The 24018-nt window shown below is 39.7% G+C and overlaps 2 protein-coding genes across 3 annotated transcripts; both read right to left on the reverse strand.

Moving 5' to 3' along the window:
• Nucleotides 1-313: 313 nt before the first annotated feature.
• LOC311085441 (myosin heavy chain, fast skeletal muscle-like) lies at nucleotides 314-11355 on the reverse strand. Of its 2 annotated transcripts, none has more exons than XM_084117939.1 (41): nucleotides 11330-11355; nucleotides 11040-11081; nucleotides 10573-10785; nucleotides 10294-10437; nucleotides 10058-10214; nucleotides 9774-9801; nucleotides 9278-9389; nucleotides 9106-9198; nucleotides 8951-9014; nucleotides 8750-8848; nucleotides 8563-8666; nucleotides 8245-8383; nucleotides 8046-8164; nucleotides 7792-7941; nucleotides 7533-7703; nucleotides 7151-7457; nucleotides 6939-7012; nucleotides 6773-6860; nucleotides 6584-6701; nucleotides 6339-6462; nucleotides 6110-6246; nucleotides 5765-6020; nucleotides 5436-5678; nucleotides 5175-5351; nucleotides 4932-5077; nucleotides 4752-4842; nucleotides 4253-4642; nucleotides 3968-4094; nucleotides 3697-3815; nucleotides 3414-3610; nucleotides 3146-3329; nucleotides 2890-3055; nucleotides 2676-2800; nucleotides 2257-2565; nucleotides 1944-2147; nucleotides 1724-1849; nucleotides 1144-1314; nucleotides 943-1047; nucleotides 764-859; nucleotides 543-674; nucleotides 314-423 (listed from the first exon to the last, which is right to left on the reverse strand). In XM_084117939.1, the coding sequence occupies exons 3-41, from the start codon at nucleotides 10771-10773 to the stop codon at nucleotides 406-408; spliced, it is 5811 nt and encodes a 1936-aa protein (XP_083974065.1). In that variant the 5' UTR covers nucleotides 10774-10785; nucleotides 11040-11081; nucleotides 11330-11355; the 3' UTR covers nucleotides 314-405. The 2 variants fall into 2 exon arrangements, with proteins under 2 accessions (XP_083974065.1, XP_083974066.1); XM_084117940.1 differs by having other exon boundaries at nucleotides 11334-11354.
• A 5697-nt stretch (nucleotides 11356-17052) lies between these two features.
• Nucleotides 17053-21717, reverse strand: LOC311085443 (uncharacterized protein). Its single transcript, XM_084117942.1, has 2 exons — nucleotides 20498-21717; nucleotides 17053-17336 (listed from the first exon to the last, which is right to left on the reverse strand). Exon 1 carries the CDS (start codon nucleotides 21416-21418, stop codon nucleotides 20501-20503), a length of 918 nt encoding a protein of 305 aa, XP_083974068.1. The 5' UTR covers nucleotides 21419-21717; the 3' UTR covers nucleotides 17053-17336; nucleotides 20498-20500.
• Between the last annotated feature and the right edge of the window lie 2301 nt (nucleotides 21718-24018).

The following is a 24018-nucleotide window of genomic DNA, read 5'->3' on the forward strand; positions in this document are numbered from 1 at the left end:
TGAGATTTCATTTGCACACAATAATTCTCATTCATCAATAAAAGTGAGAAGCTTGGATTGTATAGCTTTGTATTATGTTTGACAGATTAAATTATTATTAATTTAGCTGAATTTTAAAATGAGTATTTTGAGGTATTGAGTAAATGAGGTATTTACACACCTGTAAATTTGGTAGAAACTTTCCTAAGCGACATAAATTGCATTCAAGGTATGAATTCTTTTTTATTAGTCCATGCACTCTCTGAGAATTGAACCCTTGATCTTGACATTGGTGCCATGCTCTACCAGTCTACAATACAGACAGCAGACAGCGCCTTGATAAACTGCATTTAATGGACATGTAAGACACAGTACAAGTACGTCATATTATATGCTTGCTTGTAGATGTGGTGTGATGTCTCATCTTCATTCTTCATCCTTGCTCTGCAGTAAATAAAAAGACATTAAGTTGCATGTTTTTTCCCCAGTCAGAAATGCATGTATATTAAGCAGTGTACTTTAAGATTAACCCCCTACCCCTTTTGCAGAAAAATTCACAATACCTTTCCAACTTCACGGCTTTTGGCCCTCAGCTTGTTGACCTGGGACTCTGCAATGTCAGCGCGCTCCTGAGCCTCCTCCAGCTCATGCTGCACCTTCCTGTACCTGGACAGGTGAGTGTTGGCCTGCTCCTCCTGTTATGATTACACAAGATATTCAACCCATTTCATAGCAGTGCATTCATGGCACTGGACGTTCTTGTCAAAACTGATATTAGACTTACAGCTTCTTCAGACTGGCGCTTGTAGGCCTTCACTTTCAGCTGCAGCTTGTCTACCAGATCCTGCAGTCGGATCACGTTCTTCTTGTCTTCCTCAGTCTTTGGGTGTGAATATTGGTCATGGTCTTAGTTAAACTGTATATTGTAAACAGTGGTAAATTTCTAATTAAAAGTAGTTTTACCTGGTAGGTAAGTTCCTTCACTCTCCTCTCGTATTTGCGCACTCCTTTCACAGCGTCTGCTCCACGTCTCTGCTCGGCTTCAACTTCAGACTCTAACTCGCGCACCTTCAGTAGAGAGTTATTGTTTTGCCTGTCAAATCTCTGCCACGACCAGTATATCTAAGAATGAGTTTTGTTAAGCTCCTGAACACTCAAATTTACCCTGGACTCCAGTTTCTGGAGCTGTTTCTTTCCACCCTTCATGGCCAGACTTTCGGCCTCATCCAGACGGTGCTGCAGGTCTTTGACAGTAACCTCCAGGTTCTTCTTCATTCTCTCCAGGTGAGCACTTGTGTCCTGCTCCTTCTTCAGCTCCTCAGCCATCATGGCAGCCTGAAATATAAGCCAATTTAAGTTAACTAACCTATTTAGATGGGTAGTTGTGACCTAATGGTTAGAGAGTCAGACTTGTAACACGAAAGTCGAGGGTTTGATTCTCAATACCAGCAGGTAATGACTGAGGTGCCCTTCAGCAAGGCATATAACCCCCAATCGCTCTCTGGGTGCCACAACAAAAAATGGCTGCTCACTGCTCCTGATGTGTGTGCACAAACTCTAACTTGGATTGGTTAAATGCAGAGGACAAATTCCGAGTATGGGTTACCATACTTTGTCTTCACTTTCCTTCACTTCATAGCTAAAAATACCTTCTATGAATATTCCCTTTGATACCACATGGACCTAAACACAAAGTAAAATAACTGTTTAAATTAGAATAGAGAAGCAGAATGTAAACACTCACATCAGTGATGGCCTTCTTGGCCTTCTCCTCAGCATTTCTGGCCTCCTGGACTGAATCTTCCACCTCACCTTGAACCTGGACCAGATCAGTCTCAAGCTTCTTCTTGGTGTTAATAAGACTTGTATTCTGTGGGATGTAAGCAGTTAGTTTAGTGTACATTATATATGAAAGTTAATCATGTATCCTGAATTTGTTCCAAGTATTTAGTCATTTTTTGTACTTGTGAGTGCAGCAGTCCCACACGCTCGCTGGCATCAACCAGCTCTTGCTCCGCCACTTTGCGGCCTCTCTCTGTTTGCTCCAGTGCAGCTCTCAGCTCCTCAATCTCTGCTTGCATCAGGTTATTCCTGCGCTCCACCATGGCCACCTGTTCCTTCATGTCCTCCTGTCCTCTGAGAGCTTCATCAAGGTGCAGTTGGGCATCCTGTGGCAACATTCTTTCTTTGTTAGTTCTCTTGCTTTGGTTCATGTATCATATTCGTTTTGTCAAACATGCAATACTTAACGTATTTCCACATTCTACAGAAAGATACCTTGAGTTGGCCTTGGACATTCCTGAGCTGTTTCTGGGCCTCAGCAGCCTGGCGGTTGGCATGACTCAGCTGGATCTCCATCTCATTCAGATCTCCCTCCATCTTCTTTTTGACTCTCAGGGCATCATTTCTGCTCCTGATCTCAGCGTCTAGAGTGCTCTGCATGGAATCGATCACTCTTTGGCTGTTCCTCTTGATCTGTTCCATCTCCTCATCCTTCTCAGCAATCTTCCTGTCAATCTCGCTCTTCACCTGGTTTAGCTCCAGCTGCACACGAAGAATCTTGGACTCTTCATGCTCCAGGGTGCCCTGATGGATAGTTAAAGTAAAAATTAAATCAACCTGGTAGAAAAATTGTGTAATGTTCACCATGTTAGAATAGAATTTTTCCATGGTTTGACAGCTTTAAATAACAGTACTTCAGCTTCTTCAAGCGCAGTCTGGATCTCTGTTTTCTCAGACTCCACTGTCTTCTTTGCCTTTTCCAGTTCATGAATCGTCTTTCCAGTCTCTCCAAGCTGCTCGGTGAGGTCAGAAATCTCCTCTAAAAGGGTTTAAAAAGCAGAAATGTAAACATTTGTTTAAATGCATCTCTTTTTTTAGTTCTTGGTGTACAAATAAAAGTTGCATTACGTTGCAGATTCTTGTTCTCCCTCTTCAGTGTCTCGAGGTGGTCAAGAGTTTCCTCGTAGGAGTTCTTCATTTTGAAAAGCTCAGTGCTGAGAGAACGAGCTTCTTTCTGAGCACCTTCTAGTTCAGCCTGACTTTCCTCATACTTTTGTTTCCACTCTGCTAGCACCTGAAAATGAAAGAAATGTAGTCATTGTTAATTAGCTAAGTCCTCGGTTCATCAGTGTTTAGGTTTATAGGTTATCCATGTCTTTCTTACCTTGTCAAAGTTTCTCTGCTTCTTGTCAAGGTTGGCTGCCAATGCATTTGCCCTCTCCACATCAATCATGAGATCCTCTACTTCACCCTGCAGTCTCTGTTTGGTCTTTTCCAGAGAGGCACACTTTGAGTTCACCGCCTCAATGGATTCTTCAGCATCCTGCAGACGCTGGGCCAGCTTTTTTCTGAGGAAGTGATATGAAATTATGGAATCTGACTAATATTTTTCATATTAAATGTAGGAAGACTTTTTCCAATGATGTATTTACTTGGATTCCTCAAGCTCCTCAGTGCGCTGGATGGCATCAGTCTCATATTTGGTTCTCCACTGAGCCACTTCACTGTTGGCCTTAGACATCCCACGCTGGAGTTCAGCTTTGGCCTCCTGCTCTTCCTCAAACTGCTCTCTGAGCAAATCACAGTCATGGCGGGCAGACTGAACCCCATGGGCCAGAGCGTTCTTGGCCTTGAAGTCAGAATGTTTCCTTTTATTGTATACCGCTATGTTCATGGCTATTCACGTTACTTGGTAACAGAAAATTAGGTACATACCTTAACCTCTTCTTCAATATGTCTTTTGAGTTCCTCAATCTGCTGAGTATAAGCTTGTTTGCCTCTTGTCAATTGAGAAACAAGAGCTTCTTTCTCCTCCAACTGACGGCCAAATTCCCCTAGTATGAGACAATGGGTAATTTATATAAGTGTCCACAAGAGCTGTATGATGTCAGTATTGGGTTTTTGCATCACAGGTTTTTGCTCAGTTCTATAATTGTGTGCATGGTGTATTCAGTGCGTGCGTGGTATATTTAGTTTATTTACGTACCGTTTTCAGTTTGCAGCCTTGCCCTCTGTCCATTTAAATCATTAAGTTGGCGTACAAACTCATCATTTTTGGTTTTTAGCTCACTTGCTTGGTCTTCTAATGTCCGGCACATCTTTTCAAGGTTTGCCTACAATGATTATTAAAAGTTGTAAAACTTTTTGACCTCTTTGTGTTGTTTTTTTTGTTTATTTTATTGCCACTTATTTATATTTCAAGCTGCTAAAGTTAAAGTAGTTTTGTAAAACTAAAAATAAATCTTCACTTAAAGTTTTCCCAATAGTATACCTTTGCTTTAGCCACAGCCTCCATGTTACTTGTCAAGTCATCAATCTCCATCTTGTATTCACTCTTCTCCTTCTCCAGCTTCTGTTTGACCCGCTGAAGGTTGTCGATCTGTTCTCCGAGTTCAGCCACACTATCCGCCTGCTTCTTCCGGAGAGCAGCAGCCGTTGCTTCATGCTGCAAGGTGGACTCTTCCAGATCACGACGCAACTTCTGGAATTCAGCTTCACGCTTCTTGTTCATCTCAATCTGGGCAGAAGTGGCACCACCAGCTTCCTCAAGCCTCTCACTGATCTCTTCAAGTTCCCTGGAGAGATCAGCTCTCTGCTTCTCCACTTTAGCACGAGCAGCTCGCTCTGCCTCAATTTCCTCCTCCAGCTCCTCTATACGGGCCTAAAGAAAGAAAGAAAAATGAATTATCCAGTGAGATTTGTCATGTGGGTTATCCTAGCTATGCATCTACTTCACAGTTTCACACAGAAAATATTAGAGTTAGGGTTACCTGAAGTTCTTTGATCTTCTTCTGAAGCTGTGCTCCCAAAGACTGTTCATCCTCAATCTTGCTGAGAAACTGACTTATCTCAAAGTCTTTCCTGTTTTTAAAAGTTTTTTTTTGTTAAAATGTGCAGAATACTTACTTTTTGTAAAATGTGTAATTGTGTAAAGACTGATGTCCACTCACTTTTTGATCTTCTCTTCTGATTGCTGTTTGTCATTCTCCAGGTCCATTATGGACTCCTGGGCCAGTTTCAGATCACCTTCTAGCTTTCTCTTGGCTCTCTCAAGGTCCATACGGAGCTTCTTCTCCTGCTCCAGTGAGCCCTCAAGCTATTGTCACAGAAACCAGAGCATTTAATTATGGTATAGAGACACAACATTAATTTCCTATTGATTCATGTTCTTATTCTCATGCCAAATATCTTACATCATCCACTTGCTGCTCAAGCTTTGACTTAGATTTAGTCAGAGTGTTGACTTTGTCTTCCTCTGACTGAAGGTCATCAAGAGTCTGCTGGTGTGCCTCTTGGAGGGCTTTCTTCTCTTTGGTCAGCTTGGCAATGCTCTCATCCTGAGAGGCCATCTCCTCCGTCAGGTTTTTCACCTAAATGGAAACATTGTTCACTGGTTTCATTCTCAAGACCCTGAACAATCAGCAGTGTGAAGAACATTTGAAAATATTATTGACCTTATTTTCTGTTGCATGTTTCTCCTTCTCCACTTTGGCCAAGGTGAGCTCCAGGTCGTCAATGTCTTTCTTCAGTTCAGAGCATTCGTCCTCCAGTTTCCTCTTCTTGGCAGTCAGTTCAGCATTGATTTCCTCCTCATCCTCCAGTCTCTCGCTTGTCTCTTTGAGTTTGGCCTCGAGCTGGATCTTGCTTTTAATGAGACCTTCACATCTCTCCTCAGCATCAGAGAGGTTTTCAGCTTCCTGTTCATTGAGATGGATTTAGTTTAATGGCTTATGTTCATAGCTTTAGCATTTACATTAGGATCAATAAGAGCTGAAATACTCACAGATGTTACTTGCAGTAGAAGGTCGTTTTTCTCCTGAAGAAGTGACACCATTTTTTCTTCAAGCTCCTTCTTTTTAGCTAATGCCTTTGTTAGATCCTCCTTCATTTTCTCAAAGTTATCCTTCATGGCTGCCATTTCTTTCTCAGTCTCTGCACTCTTTAGAAGAGGCTTGATCTTGAAGTACAGCTTCATCCATGGCCAATGTTTCACATTCATGAATGAGCGGATGTTGTATTGGATGGAATAAATTGACTCTCTGGGAGACGGAGTTTCTGGTTTTAGTTTAACAAAAATATTCAATTTTATTTATTTAATTATAAATGAAATAATGTTTATTTCACTCACCTCCGCTCCATCATTTTGACAAACTCCTTCCTCATGAGGAAGCCACGACAACGAGCCTGAGTCATGGTAACCAGCGCTGCTAGTTTCTCATCTCTCATCTCCTCAAGTGTACCCAATAGACCAGCTTTAAAGAACACCTGTAAGAACATATAATGATGTTTCCTGTATATTATGGAAGCCATTCTCCTCTATTGTAGATTTGAGCTTAGCCAGTTGTTGTGCAGCTCACCTTGGTGTGTCCAAACTTGTATTGGGTGTGGTCAACATCAATAGAGCCCAAGAGTTTCTCTGAAGCCTTTTTGTTGTCAATGAACTGTCCCTCAGGGATTACGCTAGCATTTAACACTTTGTATCTAGAGGACAGTCAGAGGAGAGTCGTGTTTTTGTGAAGCAAAAAAAACAAAAGGTCATAAGAGGATGAAGATTATGTGGTGCATCATGTCTAATTCAGTGGTTGCAAAAAGGTGTCTTTACCTCTGCTTGAAGTCACCATAGAGGATTCTGCTGGGGAAACCCTTCCTGCAGATTCTGATGCCCTCCAGCACACCATTACACCTGAGCTGGTGGATAACCAGGAAGTTCTCCATCAGACCTGCAATGAAAATGTTTTTAAGGTTCCAGAGATATTTTCAAAACCTTTGAGTCTTCAGAGATTAGGATTACCTGGAGTCTTGGACTCATTAGGAATCAAGCAGCGCACAAAGTGAGGGTGAGTGCTCCTCAGGTTAGTCATCAGCTTACCCAAGTTCTCCTGTGGAAACGTTTGTCATTAGTCTAATCTTTAATGGTGTAAAAATTCACATTCTTCATTAAAAGATAATCTGTTTACCCTGAAAAGTGCAGACACTGTCTGGAAGGAACCACCCTTCTTCTTGCCTCCTTTTTTTCCACCTCCTCCCTCAGCTGTTTTATGTCAATGAATGAAATTGTTTTTTTATTGTCCTTGTGTTGCTTTCCATCAACCCTTTCATTATATCACTATTAGATAATGTCTAATTGCATCATAACACAAAGGAATTGAGGAAATGCAAATGTTCGTACCATCAGCAGCTCCATGAGCTGCATACAGGAAGGCCAGCACTTTGAGCGATGACTTTTGGTAGAGTTGCACGACAGAGTCGTTCAGTGGATCCTTGTTCTTGTCCAACCAGCCATTAATGTTGTAGTCCACAGTGCCGGCGTAGTGGACCAGAGAGAAGTGGGCTTCTGCCTTACCTTTGGCAGGCTTGGGCTTCTGGAAAGCTGGACATTTGCCCAGATGCTGATCATATAGCTTGTTTTTGAAGCTTGTGTCTGTAGCCTTGGGGAACATGCACTCCTCTTCAAGGATGGAGAAGATGCCCATTGGCTGTTGAATAAATATTCACACTCAAATACAGGCACAATATGAATAATCATTTTAATTTGCTAAATGTCCTCTTACCTTCTCAATGAGCTCAATGCAGGCAGCCAAGTCCATACCAAAGTCAATGAACTCCCATTCAATGCCTTCTTTCTTGTACTCCTCTTGCTCCAGAACAAACATGTGGTGGTTGAAGAACTGTTGCAGTTTCTCATTTGTGAAGTTGATGCAAAGCTGCTCCAAGCTGTTGAACTGACAATTAAGCAGAGGCAAGTTCTTACTGATGGCTATTATTTTTTATATCCTGATTGTTACAGAGACTTTGATAGCTGAAGCTCACATCAAAGATCTCAAATCCAGCGATGTCCAGCACACCAATGAAGAACTGTCTTGGCTGCTTTGTGTCCAACATCTCATTAATACGGACAACCATCCACAAGAACATTTTCTCATAGACAGACTTGCAGAGCGCAGAGACTGCATTGTTCACCTGAGAAATTCAAAGGTCAGCGTAGATCATATCATTACTCTTTTACTTCCCAAGACAACTATGAATGTCTACGAGACACTTTATTCGAGTAGATAAGTGATCACCTGTGGTACTGTCTGGCCTTTGGTCACCATCTCATTTCCGACCTTCACTCTGGGGTAACACAGAGCTTTCAGCATGTCAGCGGAGTTGAGGCCCATGAGGTAGGCGATTTTATCAGCCACTGAGGAAGTTTTACACATTATTGTCACAAATGAAGTGAACGTTTACATGTTTATAGTATGTGCTAATTGTACGTCTTACCCTCGGTGCCGTCAGGCTCGGCCTGCTCTTCTCTCTGCTTCTGTTTAAACTTCATGCCTCCATGATGCATCACAGCACCTGTCAGCTTGTAGATGCTGATTTTCTCATCAGCAGTGAAGCCCAGAATGTCAATGGCAGTCTGTTTTTATATGACCAAATGAATCTCACATTATTTTTTAGCGAGTTAAAAAGAAGGGTATTTTATATTGTATGTCATTCAATTTATTGTAGTGTTTTTTGGATGTTTGTTTGCTCAGATAAATTTAATAAAATATGAAAATACTGCTTCTACTAATAATAATGTAGTTGTCCACATACATCTGTGGCAATGAACTCCTCCACATCATTGATACTCTTGACAGTGATTTCGCCCTGGCTGATCATTGGATAGTCGTAAGGGTTGGTGGTGATGAGCAGGGCCTCTGTAAAGAATTGATGTGCAGTGTGTTAACAGTGTTCTCAAACATGGAAATAAATGAAATGCACAATACTGTAGATTTCTCACCGAGCAGCTCTGGCTTGTGTCCGGTCATGAGCTGGTAGAAGATGTGGTAGCTCCTCTCAGCAGACAGCTGGAATGTTACTCTTGACTTTTCCAGCAGATCTTCCAAAAAATTATAATAATAAATAAATAAATAAATCCACATTTTTGCTTCCACATTAAACATTTATATGTTGGCAGTGTTGCCTCACAGTGTTGACTCACAAGTTTCAATATCAGCTGAGGCCAGTTTTCCAGTGGTCCCAAAGTGAATTCTGATGAATTTACCCTAAGCAGATTGAAATATTTAGAAGTTTTGAATTTCCCAGCTTTGGAATGTTAACTGAATTTGTACAATTCATCTGGCCACAGCAACTTACAAAACGAGAAGAGTTGTCATTCCTCACAGTCTTGGCATTACCATAAGCCTCCAGCAGAGGGTTGGCTGCAATGATTTGATCCTCTAGCGACCCCTGGTGAGTAGTTAAGTAATTTCATCATGCAGAATAATTTGTTCACTGTACTTTGAATGATATTCGATTATTTAGTCACCTTCATTTTGCCAGGGGTAGGTTCTGCCTTCTTTCCGCCAGAAACAGCGATTGTCGCAAAGTATTGGATGACACGTTTGGTGTTGACAGTCTTTCCTGCACCAGATTCTCCACTGAGTGGAAATGTTAAAGATGGAAAAGAACATATTTCAGAATATTATAAATTATGTGATATGTTGGCTTTTTGTAAGTGCTTCTTTAAAATCCATAAATGTCAGACATGAAACCTGCACATGCATCATGCTGGCAGTGTGGTCTTAACCTTGTATACATGCAGCTCTGTCAGTAAGGGCTTTTCCCCACACCTTTCTGTTACTTTAGTTTTCCTGTCTTTCCCAGCACATGCCAATAAGAATGATGCTTCTGCATTTACATGTTACAAGCTTTCAACAGCAGAAAAGGCAGGTGTTAAACTGTTTTCTCTCAATAGCTTAAACAATGTTAGCATTTACATGATGATTCTTATACAATAACTTTAATTATCATAGCCTACTTACGTGATCAGGACAGACTGATTTTCCCTGTCTGAAACACATTTAGTATTATTATAAATGAAACCGCTAAACAGATTATATTTTCAGGGTTTTTTTTTAATTTTTTTATATCATATTTGTAACAAGATGTACACCACTACATAAATTACTCATAAGAGATCCATTAAGTAAAAAGAGTCCATTAAATAAAGAAATTGTAGGAGTATTAAGCAAAATGTAAGCAGGCTCAAGTTCAGCACAAGTTGATTGGATTGCAAAACGGATTGAAAATGAATATCTCCACTTACCAGTGAGCATGAACTGGTAGGCGTTGTCGGAGATGGAGAAGATGTGAGGCGGGGCTTCAATCCTCTTTTTGCCTCTGTATCCATTCACAACGATTGTATCGTACACTGGGAGCCACTTGTAGGGATTGACAGTGACGCAGAACAAGCCAGAGTAGGTCTGAAACGGAGATAGATAGTCCAGTTTTACAATGCTGCTGCCCCATCCCAGGAATAAAATATGATTTGCTTAGACTTACATAGATCATCCACGCTGCGTAACGCTCTTTGAGGTTATACAGCACAGTAGGCTCATTGAGGTGGGTCATCATGGCCATGTCCTCAATTTTGTCAAACTTAGGAGGATTCATGGGGAAGATTTCAGTGTCTTTCACCGTGATCGTCTATAAAGTTTTAAACATGGATGAGACATTTAGTACAAACGCTATATTTGTTTCACCTTGCAAGTAGTTTTACAGTCCACAGCATCATGTAAAACTGTTTTACAGAAGATCAACACATTTATTAATTCTACTTACTTTCCCACACAGAGTTTTGACAGTAGCTTTGCCGCCTTCTTTACTAGCAAGAACACCCTTCAGGTACATCTCGCTCGGCTCTGACACAAAGAATGCCGTTTTGGCATCAAAGGGGGTGTTCTGAGCCTCTATTCTCTCTCTTTCCGGCTTCCGGAGGTATATGGCCGCCGCGCCGAAGCACTCCATTTCACCATCTCCCATGGTTGCGGTTTACTGTGAGAAGAGAGAGAGAATGTGCAGAGGGATTTATACTTTCATAACTTCTAAATATTAAACAAATGCAAGTGGAATGAAACGTATTAATTCCTATGAATGTGGAGCGCAATGATGCTGCTCCATGTGAGTGTTTCTGAGCTTCTGTGTTCTAAAGCAGTTGTTTTTTATCCTGAGCAACTCTCTTTTTACTCAACAAGTTTAGCTTCTAAAATGAAAACCAATGATTATAAGTATGCATATATTTTGTTTACCTGCTGTCCTGTCCAGAGAATATGTGTCTGAGGTTGGAGATGCTAAGAGAAAAGAAAAAAACTTGAGTTCAAATATGTGCTTTGAATGACATGAATTACAAGTATAACTTGGACTAATTCAGTCAGATTAGTATCAAAAGCATATTGAACAGTGCATAGCCACAATCTAAACTCTTAAATAATCTAACTGATTACCATGTATCAGGGTTAGCCATTTAATCTCTAAACTGCAGAACACAAGTATGTGATATTATGTTAATAGTAGAAGGAGAGTATGATGAACAACTCACCCACCTTTGAGTTCCAGTCAGTCCTTAAAGGAGCCTGAAGCAGCTTCTTATATAGACAGAATAGTGTTCACTCAGCAAAACTCACTCACTGTATTTGGTCATGTATTTTTAGCTCCGTTTCAAAAGGAATTTTTGTTCAACTGATTGTCACGTTCATCAATATCGTGACATTAGCCAAATATGTTATCACTATGATGTAATTAACTGTCCAGTCTTAATTAGTTTTAGTTTTATTTAAAGGAAATATTGTGTTAGAAGAACAGATAATTGGGTTGAGATAATGGCAGTGAACCCTTTCAGTAAGATGAGGTAAATTGTCACTAGATGAATTAAATATTTGAAAATAAGCCACCAATATTGAGATTAAAAATTAGACTTGATGTATTTATAGGTGCCACTTGTGATCAAGCGCCTTAACCTTGAGAAAGGGTTGTTATGTGAAGGGTATCAGTGACTGGAGTTCAGACATTGTTTGGGTCTTATGTATAGCATAATCTTCTTCAAGTGCATTGGCACTACAGTAGAGCCCAGTTTAGCCGTGGAGAAGCTCTCAAATGTCACTAGGATACTGTTCCCAGAAGCCTGGAAAGCTTTTCATGTGACAAAGCAGCAAATTTGGGCACAACAGTTGTCATTCTGTGAACTTGTGCATATGGTGACACTTTTGCTGAAGGCCTTGCGACAAGATCTGGCAGAATAATGAAGTGTAGACAAACCTATGAAAAGGTATGAGACCAGTCAGTTTCATCATTCATAACTTTAGAAGTGTATTTTCTTCCCTGGTCATTTTCCAAATTACTAAATTATATATATATATATATATATATATATATATATATATATATATATATATATATATATATATATATATATATATATATATTTATTTATTTATATATATATATATATATATATATATATATAAAACACATTTACAAGCACAGCCACGGCTCTTAATATATTTTAAGTCAAATTGGTTACACTTTCGATGGTCCAGACATTGTATTTACTATATGTAACTTGTCAACTACATGTTAACTAACTCTCATTAGAGTATTAGTAGACTGCTAGGTTAGGGTTAGGTTATAGCGTTGTACTTGAAAAGTAACTTGCAGTCAGTAGAATGTCTGTTCTAAATAAAGTGTTAGCAGGAATTAAGAAGACAGTCTACTAATAGTCTAATGAGAGTTAGTTGACATGTAGTTGACAAGTTACGTATAGTAAGTACAATGTCTGGACCATCAAAATAAAGTGTTACTGTCAAATGTATATAGGGGTCTCTTTTAGACATCCTCATCAGGTGGATAATAGAAATAGCTCATAAATAAAAGGCATAGCAAATATTGTGAATTAAAGCGTATGATTTCTTATTTGGACTAAATGCAAACTTTGTTTTTGGCCATGCATTTAATTTGTCCTCTCTCATCTCTGCTCATTTCCAGCTTGTTATTTCAGTTTTACACTCTACTAATGGCTGTGCTAGTCTACTGGGCATCAGGTGTCTGTTAATTTGTGGTTAAATGCTGTTGATCTCAGAGTCATAGTCATATAGTTACAGTCAAATTTATTTGTATAGTGCTTTTCACAATACACAATTTCAAATCGGCTTTACTGTTATGCTTATAATGCCTTTGTACTTTACCATAGAGCAAGTTTTAGAGCTGGGCTATATATATTGATGTGATATGACTTATTTTCCAGACTTAGGTCTAGATATATTGCATTTACCGCAGTTGTTGTGCCGCAGTGACTCGGAGATGTCAAGGCAATTAAGAGGTTTAAATATTGGTCAGTTTTGTTGTAAGCGAGACCAGGGTGAGTGTGTGGTATATTCAGTTAATGGTAAAACCCATTTTGTAAAATTACAGTGAATTGATGATGATTGGCTGACTGCATCCATGATCAGCAAGTCTTGTGTGACGGTTCTGAGCTGTAATCAGGCACGACTGCATGAATGCATCATGAAAAAGCGGCCCTGATTTCTTCAGAGCTCTCCAGGATTGGGTGGCGTTGGGCAGGGGCGTAGCACAAGATCCCGGGCCCTATGCATAGGCAGTCCTGATGGGCCCCCAAGTTCCTCAATTTGTATATATAACTCCCAATGTAGGCTATAAAATTGCTAATTATTGCTAATTTTAAATATTATAGCCTATTAATTTAAAATTAAACAGGTTTCAATTTAGGTTATTATAATGTTGTATGCAAACAACATTGTTAGTGTACAGTTTATTTATTTAGCCTTTACCTCAGATTACATGTATAACCAAATTATCATCTGAAAGTATATGTTCTGCTCTTTCAATGGGTTGTCTCAGTTCATTTTTAGCAGTAGCAATCGCGGAGATATTCAAGCAGTTTAGCAATAGATTTCGTGTTCTAGTTTGTGCTCAAAAAGAAGTCAGTTACCAATTGTTTCCCCTCATTTTGTTTTCTTTCCTTCTCCTGTCTTTCCTTCCTTTTTTGGTGGTCTGATTTGGCTTTCTTTGAGAAAGACATTTCTACAGCAGAAGTTTGCGCTCCACCAGATGCTCAACTAACTAACAAACAAAATGCGTGCAGATGGACTTAACCATTTGGCGCATTAGCAAGGGGTGGGACCAGTCAGTCAATCAACCAAGTTATTCAGCGAATACACCAACTTTACATTTCATCTGACATTCATTATGGAATTTAATTAGGAAATGAAAATATCCAGGTAAAATAAAATATATTCCAGACTTTTCAAGGGCCCTCTCTCCCCTTGGGGCTCTGGTAATCAGTACTGGTTTTACCCCCAGTCCTACACCCCTGGCGTTGGGTGTGCCGTGTTCCTGGCCTTGGATCCTGCCCATGTCCTTTTACTTTCCTTGCAAGGACAATGCAATGTGTCCAACAGGCTTTCTTAGTTTCTTTGGAATGATGGCAGGAGGCTGTGGAATAAATTCTAAGGTGTTGACACCATATAAGAAGGGGACATGTGCTCAATAAAAAAGGCATCTTTCCCTAAGGGTGGTCATATTAGGACTTTCCACAAATATAGCTGGCCGGTCAGCAATGCCATCAGGGCTTTGCCATTTGTCAGCAAAGATCACAAGCGTTATTGTGGTGTCAAGTTAAAAGTTTGATATCAAGATGGTCATTCGCTTTAATCAACTCCGACTCGGACACCCATATTTCTAAGAGTATTGTAGCAAGCTATGGATTAATTTAATCTTTATAATTGGTCATTCCTTTGTTTGGTCAGTATAAAGAAAAACTTTACATTAGTGTTGATCTTTATTTATTCATTTAGCAGGTGCTTTTATTCAACAGCTGGTTTGCAGGCATGCTGTTCTTGCATTGATTCATTCTTTGGCTTTCCTGTTGTTGTCATACAGTAGTGGGACACAGCTGAACTGGCCAGGTAATATTTCTTTAAAAAAATATGTATTATTTGCATTTGTAATCGATAATACAGACATTCTCTGGCCCTTTGGATGCTTTCTTGCTCAAGTGCTTTCCTTAGGAGAATTCACAACTAGATGTAAATCTTTAGGCAGAGAAGTAATGTGCTTGACTCAAGGAAAATTGGTTCTACAGTTTGTTTACAGAGTGTCTAATACATGTGATGAGAATGTACCTGTAGTATTTTCGGGATTATTTGTCTTTGAGGACAGATGGGGTCTTGTGATTTGGGCATCTGTTAGTCATTCTGAATTTCTAGTAGTATTTAGATTAAACCTGAGTTTTACACTTAGACTAGGCATTTACCATGTGATATTTTTGGGATGCAAACTGGAGCATTAGAATACATTTGAGTGCTTTTGTCAGATTATATATTTGGTAATAACTTGAAATGGATTTCTCTCTCATTTGAATGGCAAATAATGATCAGGGCTGCATTTCCCGATAATGTTGTCTCTTAGTGCGCTACGAAGACTCTTAAGGTATAACTTAACTAAAGGTATACCATTGCTAGGCGTGTTCCCCGAACCATACCTTAGGAAGCTGTTTAAGATATACCTTCTTACGTGCGACGTTACCAGGTGCTGTCCGTGGCGATGCTGCTGAATTGGTTGATATCAATGGCTCGAGAATCAATTATTCTCTCGTGCAGGGGCTGTTTCACTGCTTTAAGTGAGAAAGCGGTGTTGTTTATAAAAGAAGCACTTTAGAAATAGTTGACCGTTAAAGATAATAAAGATAATAGTAAACCGTTTCTCCAGACCGAGCTCATTAACTCTAATGTGACCACACCCACGCACGCACGAGCGATTGACATGCAAATGATCCACGTGGAGGAACGCAGACCTGTAAAGGCACATTACCTCAAAAACAAAGAATCAGAGACTTCAGTATTCCTCTGCTTTTCATCGAGTTTGGAAGACTGTGTTTGTGCTGTGCTGTTTACCTTGGATTTACCTCAGAATTAGAAGAACACAATTTGATTATGAGAAAGATTTTTAAGGTAAGACACTCATAATAGTAAGCATGTAATTGCTGCATAAACTTTACATTGTAGCTATTAGTTAAACTGGTGCCAGACTAAAATGTACGTTATGAAATGAGATTGGAGTAAAAACATGAAGCCTAATGCTAAATGTATATTCATGTACGACACAAGGATGTTTTTATGTTCGATAATAAAACACAGCATGATATAAAAGTAGACTAGTATGAGTGTTTATTCTAATATGGTGAATATTATAATGTTTAGACCCGTGTTTACTGTTAAATACTGTGTTTGTGGATATCTGCTCAAACGTAGATATGTATAATGTGGTAACAATAATGTTTCATAGTTTGGAGCGACTCGATCAGTTCAGTAAATGGTCTCTGCACGCGCTATGCGTTTGAAAAGCAAAACGCGCCAAACATTAGGCGTCATGTTTTTGACGTCTAACCCCTAATCTCATTTCATAACGTCATAACGAATGGAAACATTTGAAGTAACATATGATAATCCATATATTTTTCTCTAGTGTAGTGTTACTGAAATGTTCCTTTTTAACGATTTATAGGCTGCCTGCTATCTAGGCTATTGTTATTATTTTATGCAGCCCTACACATATATGCCTACAAGGCACAACAAACTCGGTGTTCATTATATATATATCGGTGTTTATATATATATAAGTGTATATGTATGTATTTTGTACATTTTAAATCACAATTTTAACCAGAAAAATATGAAATATATTCCCAAAATTATGCAGCCCTATAGTTTCTCTTGATATTAGCATGTTCACAGGTGTTTATTTATTTATTTATTTTTATACAGGGACCAGATGCCACTGGATGAGTCCTGCTGTGACTGTACATGAACATGGTAAAATGAAAAATCAAACACCTTGGAAATGACAGGTATGTACTATGTTTCAGGAATGGCACAAAGGTGTGTGACTGTTCAAGTCTCTGTCTTTAGATCAGTATGTTCAATAATGTGCTTTTTTTGTCCTTTGTTGTGTATCTTTGGATTATGTTAGCTTGGAAATCCAGACCCAAATCTGAAAGATTAAGGGTCTGGCATCGACTAATGAAACTGGGCCAGCTCAAGGGGCGGCACCAAGCATGCATTTGAAAATCTCACTGCATGCAATTGGATAACACTACGACCAATCACAACAAGCCCCATACGCTTAGCTACCAGCGGAGCTAACTGGTAGATTAGACTCTTGCCGTATCCGGTCGGCAAAACAGCAAAAACGCCCTTCTTGCAAAGGAAGGATTTGAGCGCCGTCTTCTGTTCCTGTTTTAATTCAATTCAATTCAATTCAAATTTATTTGTATAGCGCTTTTCACAATACATATTGTTTCAAAGCAGCTTTACAGAAAGTGCATTTCAGAAATGTACATAGAGAAATACAGTTAGTTAATCATGTATTGATTTAGGGCATAAACATATCGCCATCGCCGAGTCGTCTCTTCACAGGCGCCGAGTCGTCTCTTCACAGGCGTCGAGTCGTCTCTGCACGGGTGTTGGAGAATCTGTAGTTTCCATGAGAGGCTGGATACAAACTGGAGCTGACGATCTGTATTTACCTTGGGACTGGCGTCCCGAGATAACAACAGAAAAGCAGATGGGAAATAATTAGCGTAGCTGCTGTTCGTAATATTAATGTTAATGCATTCAATCTGATTCAACTGTAGTATAAAAGGTAGGTATTATGTGAATGCTTGGCTAAAGAGATGCGTCTTTAATCTAGTTTTAAACTGGGACAGCGAGTCTGAGCCTCGAACAATATCAGGAAGGCCATTCCAGAGTTTAGGAGCTAAATGTGAAAACGCCCTCCCTCCTTTAGTGGACTTAGATATCCTAGGAATGACCAGAAGCCTCGAATTTAGTGATCTTAAAGAGCGCGATGGATTGTAGGGCGATAGAAGTTCCGTTAAATACACGGGAGCTAAACTATTTAGGGCTTTATAGGTCAGTAGTAATACTTTGTAATTGATACGGAACTTTATAGGTAACCAATGTAGAGACGACAGAATTGGTGTTATATGATCATATTTTCTTGATCTAGTAAGAACTCTAGCGGCTGCATTTTGGACTAACTGTAGCTTGTTTATTGAGGATGCAGGACAACCTGCTAATAAAGCATTACAGTAATCTAGTCTCGAGGTCATGAATGCATGAACTAACTTTTCTGCATCAGAAACAGATAGCATGTTACGTAGCTTAGCAATGTTTCTAAGGTGGAAAAACGCTGTTCTTGTAACATATGAAATATGATTTTCAAAAGACAAGTTGCGGTCTAATATAACACCCAGGTCTTTTACTGTAGAGGATAAAGTAACAGGACACCCTTCTAAATTAAAGTTGTATTGTAAGAGGTTTTGTGGGCAGTTTTTTGGACTAATAAGTAATACCTCCGTTTTATCTGAATTTAATAGCAGAAAATTACATGTCATCCAGTATTTTATATCTTTAACACACTCTGTTAATTTAGATAATTTATTGTTTTCATCTGGTCGTAATGAAATATATAATTGAGTGTCATCAGCATAACAGTGGAAATTAATTCCATGTTTTCTTATAATATTACCAAGTGGTAGCATATATATTGAAAATAGCAGAGGGCCTAACACAGATCCTTGCGGTACTCCATAGTTTACTGACGTTATCTTCGATTTTTCCCCATTTAAGCAGACAAAATGGTAACGGTCTGATAAGTACGATCTAAACCAGTTTAATGCCTGTCCCTGAACACCAGTGTAGTTTTGTAGTCGGTCTAAGAGTATTTTGTGATCTATAGTGTCGAACGCAGCACTAAGATCGAGTAAAACTAGTATTGAGATAAAGCCTTGGTCAGAAGCTAGAAGTAAATCATTTGTGATTTTAACGAGCGCAGTTTCTGTGCTATGATGCGGTCTGAATCCTGACTGAAATTTTTCATAGATGTAATTTTCTTGTAAGAAAGAGCACAGTTGAGCGGACACCACTTTTTCTAGAATTTTAGACATAAATGGAAGATTTGAAATTGGTCTATAATTTGCTAGGTTATTATGATCTAATTGTGGTTTCTTAATGAGAGGTTTTATAACTGCCAACTTGAATATTCTTGGAACATGACCTAAGGATAAAGACGAGTTAATAATATTGAGAAGAGGCTCTTCCACTACAGGTAACACTTGTTTCAGTAGTTTAGTTGGTATTGGATCTAATAAACACGTTGTTGGTTTAGATGCAATGATAAGTTTATTTAGCTCTTCCTGTCCTATAGTTGCAAAGCGCTGTAGTTTTTCTTGAGGGGCGATAATTGAGGCTGAATCATAAGACACCATTAAAGATTGTACATTTACAATTGTATTTCTGATGCTTTCTATTTTCTCAGTGAAGAAATTCATAAAATCATTACTACTACACTGTAACGGAATATTTTGCTCAGGTAACGTCTGTTTATTTGTTAGTCTAGCCACGGTGTTAAATAAAAACCTAGGTTTATTTTGGTTATTTTCTATTAGTTTGCGGAGATGCTCAGCCCTGGCTGCTTTTAGGGCCTTTTTATAACGTGACATACTGTCTTTCCAAGCGATTCTAAAAACCTCTAAATTAGTTTGTTTCCATTTACGCTCTAAATTACGAGTTTCTCTCTTTAGAACATGCGTAGCACTGTTGTACCATGGTGCTTTAGTTTTCTCTCTAACCTTTTTTAATCTAATTGGTGCAACGATGTCTAATGTACTAGAGAAAATGGTGCTCATAGTGCTAGTCATTTCCTCTAGTTCATCTGTTTGTTTGGGTTCACTAAGCAGCTGAGATAGATCAGGTAAGCTATTTGAGAATCTATCTATAGTTGTTGGAAGGATTGTTCTGCCTGGTCGATAACGTGGCGCAACATGACAAATTTCAGCGGTACGTAGTATGCAAGTGACCATGTAATGGTCAGTGACTTCATCACTTTGCGGTATAATATCTATATCGGTTGGATTTGTTCCATGTGATATAATTAAATCTAGCGTATGATTAAGACGATGAGTGGGACCAGTTACGTTTTGCTTGACCCCAAAGGAGTTTAATAAATCTGTAAACGCAGCCCCTAACGCATCATTTGAATTATCTACGTGTATGTTAAAATCTCCAACAATTAATGCTTTATCGACATTGACCAAAAGATCTGAGAGAAAGTCTGCAAACTCTTTTAGGAAATCAGCGTAAGGCCCTGGCGGTCTATATACAGTAGCCACGGCTAGAGATAATAGGGATTTCTTTCTTACATCTAAGAGAGTAACATTTAGCACAAGTACTTCAAACGAATTAAACCTGTGACCTGTTTTCTGAGTAACAGTAAGAATATCTTTATAGATTATAGCAACACCACCGCCACGACCAATCAGACGGGGCTCATGCTTGTAACAGTATCCAGGAGGAGTAGACTCATTAAGACCGAAATAATCATTTGGTTTAAGCCAGGTTTCAGTAAGGCAAAATACATCGAAACTATTATCTGTGACCATTTCATTTACAATAACTGCCTTAGGTGTGAGCGATCTAATGTTTAGAAGACCTAGCTTTATAAATTGTTTTTGTTCACTAATATTGAGATTTTCTGGTTTAATCACAATTAGATTTTTCCTAGATCCTGCAGTAGATTTATTATTTGATCTCACTAAACGAGGAATAGACAAAGTTTCAATATAATGTTCTACATTGGTACTTATATCAATTAAGTTTGGACAGCAAAGAGTGTGATTTGGACTTTGACTTACTAGTCATATGGTGTGTAGCATCTTGGAGATGTTGTCCGACAGAAGAGCCGCTCCGATTCTGCTGGGGTGAAGGCCATCAGCACGGAAGAGCCTAGGTCGCTCCCAGAAAAGATTCCAATTATTTACAAAGAGCAGTCTCTGTTCATTACACCATGACATTAACCATTCATTTAGAGCAAATAATCTACTGAACCTTTCGTGTCCTAGTCGGTAAGTGGGAAGCGGTCCAGACACGATGATCGTTGTTTCAGGCGATGTGCTGCGTACCGTCTCGATCAGGCTCCTGTAGTCCTTCTTCAGAACCTCCGACTGCCGCAGCCTGATGTCGTTCGTTCCCGCGTGCAGCACGACAGCTCCGACGGGCTCGTCACCATTCAGAATCCCGGGAACCTGTGCAGCGACATCGAGAACACGAGCACCAGGAAAGCAGTGAGTGTGCACCTTACCTTTACCTATGGTAGCATGGACATGCCGGACAATGGAATCGCCGATGATCACAGCATCGCGTTCCGTCTCGCGTAGAGGGGAGAAGCGGTTCCGGGTGGAGATCTCGAAGGCCGGGAGGGGCGGAGAGGTCCTAGCTCTGGTCCTGGCCCGCGTCTTCCGCTGTGGAATCACCCAGGGTCCATGGTGTTGAGTCGGTGCCGGAGTGAATGAAACCAGGGATGATCGCATCCTGGGCAGAGAAACACATGGAGTAGACGAGGTCGGAGTCAAAAGGTTACTAACCACTGACTTGTGAGCATCGGCGCGTGATGTTTCAAGCGCGAATCGCCGATCTCGTAGCTCGGCCTGTCTCTCTAGTAGGTCGCGGATCTGCTTCTCCACGGATTCCAGCTCTAACTGCACAGAATGCAGCTCGAAGGTGTCCTCACCTGCACTCAAAGGTAACGTTAGACACACATCCGTTATATTCGCCATTATAGCAGATGTGCTATAATGGCGATTTATAGCTTTCAGTGATACGGGTGTAAATAAGTCGATCGATAGGCGCGACCACGCGTGTAATGCTAGCGGGCTAAGGCTAGTAGCGGAAGTTCGAAAGGTTGGATATAAGTAGCGATATCAGAGCAATCCGATTGTTTTTTAAGGAGAATAGTATTCCAGATATGTTCACGCGCTATAAAAATGAAAAAGTTCGTTTGTAAAAGAGTGTAAAGAAGAAAATCAAGGTTTCTGAATTAATTCGACGGAGCTCCAAACACAACAACGCACTCAGTCGCGACGCATGCGCAGAATCAAAAAGTTTTAGATAAAAAGCAGAGTCTAACTCATTGTAGCGACCAAAGCCGTTTCAAACAACTGGTGTTCATCCATAGCCATCTTGCAATGTTTACTAATGACTTCGCCGTCACAGCGCTGTCATCATCTGTTTAGCTCGCCTCTGGCCCGCCTATATCAGATAACCCGATGTGATTGGTGCAGCTCGGATACAAGGGCATATTTAATAAGCATCATTACTCGACGCCAGAGTAACTCGCTGAGCAAATTCAATATGTGCTCTCACGAGAACTCTGGATTTCCAGGGTAGGATTATGTTATGTTGTAAATAAATCCAAACAATCAAAAAGCCATTCTTTTTTAAATCTCTCCTCATTCTTTGTGCAAGGTTCCTCATAATGATAGGGCCTGATAGCACCTGATAGGGCCATTATGGGAGGGTCTTTGTCTTTCTCAGGTGTGAAACATCAATATTCATGATGATTCACGGATTCACGGAAATTTTAAATCAATATATTGTTTTATCTGAATGAGTACGCAGGATGATTTTCACATACTTTTGAAGCAAATATTCTAGGCTACGTGATACAATTTTCAAAAGTCTTGTGAAGCAATAATCTGTCATGATCGCAAGAGAGCAGACAATTGCAGGTAAAAGTATGTTTATTAAAGAATAAACAGAGCGGTCAAAAAGTCACAAGCACGACACACTGGGGCGGGAGAGTGACGCAGGAACTTTGACGGGCAACCGGGCTGGTGGTGAGTGATGAGAGAAGCGATGATCCGAATCCTGGAGAGTGACGAAGATGAACGGAGACGAAGACACAACAAATAATCCAGCAGGAACGAAGATCACAGGAAACAGCCAAAACGGGACAGGAACAAACACCGGTTACACCAGAATGCTCTGACAACAGAAGACACCATTCACAGAGAATATATAGATGGGTAAATGGGAATCAGCTGGTGCTGCTGATCAGTGATGATCGGAGGACACACCCACACTAATTAACACACAACACAACAATCACACGAGACAAGGAAAAGGCAGTGAATTCATGAACCGTGACATAATCAATATGGGTTTCATGACCTTATTTCAGTGACAATTTTTTTTTTCACAAACCACGCATAAACATCATTATCTCAAAACTACAAACTTTTACACACATGCTGCTGATATATTATTGTAGCAGAGTTTGTGCTGAATACAGTGTAATCAGACTTTAGCCATGAAAATGTCACAAGTAACAGAAATCAAGCATTGCGTTAGTTCAGGCAGGCCACGTCAGCCAAAGCGTGATGATCAGCTGATAGCCAGCTGTTCATGACGTGTTCCAATCCAGTGTCGACATCTATCACAGCGGCACATATAAACTCCCATTCTTTCAGCATTCCCTCCATAGCATCGCTGCTCGCATTTAAACTCCCTCCTCCAACCCCAACTCCACCCAACCAAACCTTTAATCATTCTGTCTTTTTATTTTTCCTGTACAGTCATACATTGCAAGCTTTTCTATCATGTATTTGTATTTTCACAACTCATGTAATTGAGATTGTAATTATGTATGCATATACTGGTTCTGTTCTGTACCCTAAGGGGGTTTGACTTGCTGCTCTCCCCGCTCTGTCCAGAGATAGCTGCATGGACAGGCGTAGGAGTTTTGTCCTGAACAGAACCATACCGCCAACACTAACTGTATGCTATAATTGTAATACATTTACTTTACTTGGTGAAGTGGCCCTGACTGAAATAAGCACAAATGTCAGAGCATGTCAGAACACCTCCAGGGCCCAGAAAACACCTCAGACCCCAGAGGGTTAAATATTTATTTATTTATTTACTTATATCATTAAAATATTGTAGCATTGTTATTATAGCCTAGTAAAAACAACATTATATTTATTATGTTTGAGTTGTTATTTTTAACCTTTAATAATATTACCAGCTGACAGGGCTCTGTATGTTTACAGCATTGGTGAGATTTTTTTTTAAACTGAAATCTTGAAATTTGTGTCAAGCAATAATAAAAACAGTAGCCTACCAGTCATTGTACCATGTAAACATTGTAACATGTTGTCACTAACCTTGACAAATTTCTGTTTAGTTACCAAATGTTTTGATAAACACATTCTATAGTTGAGAAATACACATTTCAGAATTATCACTAATCTGTGTGTGCGTTTTCCTTGAGATCCAAGCAAGTTGACTCATGAAACCATTTGTTTATTATATAGCAATCGCAATATTGACCTCAATAATCGCAATATGACATTTTCCCCAAATCATGCAGCCCTAG

The sequence above is a fragment of the Abramis brama genome, assembly GCF_963993115.1.
Source record: "Abramis brama genome assembly, chromosome: 6".
In the NCBI taxonomy this organism is placed as follows: domain Eukaryota; kingdom Metazoa; phylum Chordata; class Actinopteri; order Cypriniformes; family Leuciscidae; genus Abramis; species Abramis brama.

Coding starts and splice junctions, on each gene's coding strand:
- LOC311085441 (XM_084117939.1), bottom strand. CDS start 10,773: ATGGGAGATGGTGAAATGGAGTGCTTCGGCGCGGCGGCCATATACCTC. Junction 8,667..8,749: donor ACACAAGCCAGAGCTGCTCG/GTGAGAAATCTA, acceptor AATTCTTTACAG/AGGCCCTGCTCATCACCACC. Junction 4,095..4,252: donor AGGCTGTGGCTAAAGCAAAG/GTATACTATTGG, acceptor TAATCATTGTAG/GCAAACCTTGAAAAGATGTG.
- LOC311085443 (XM_084117942.1), bottom strand. CDS start 21,418: ATGGCGAATATAACGGATGTGTGTCTAACGTTACCTTTGAGTGCAGGT.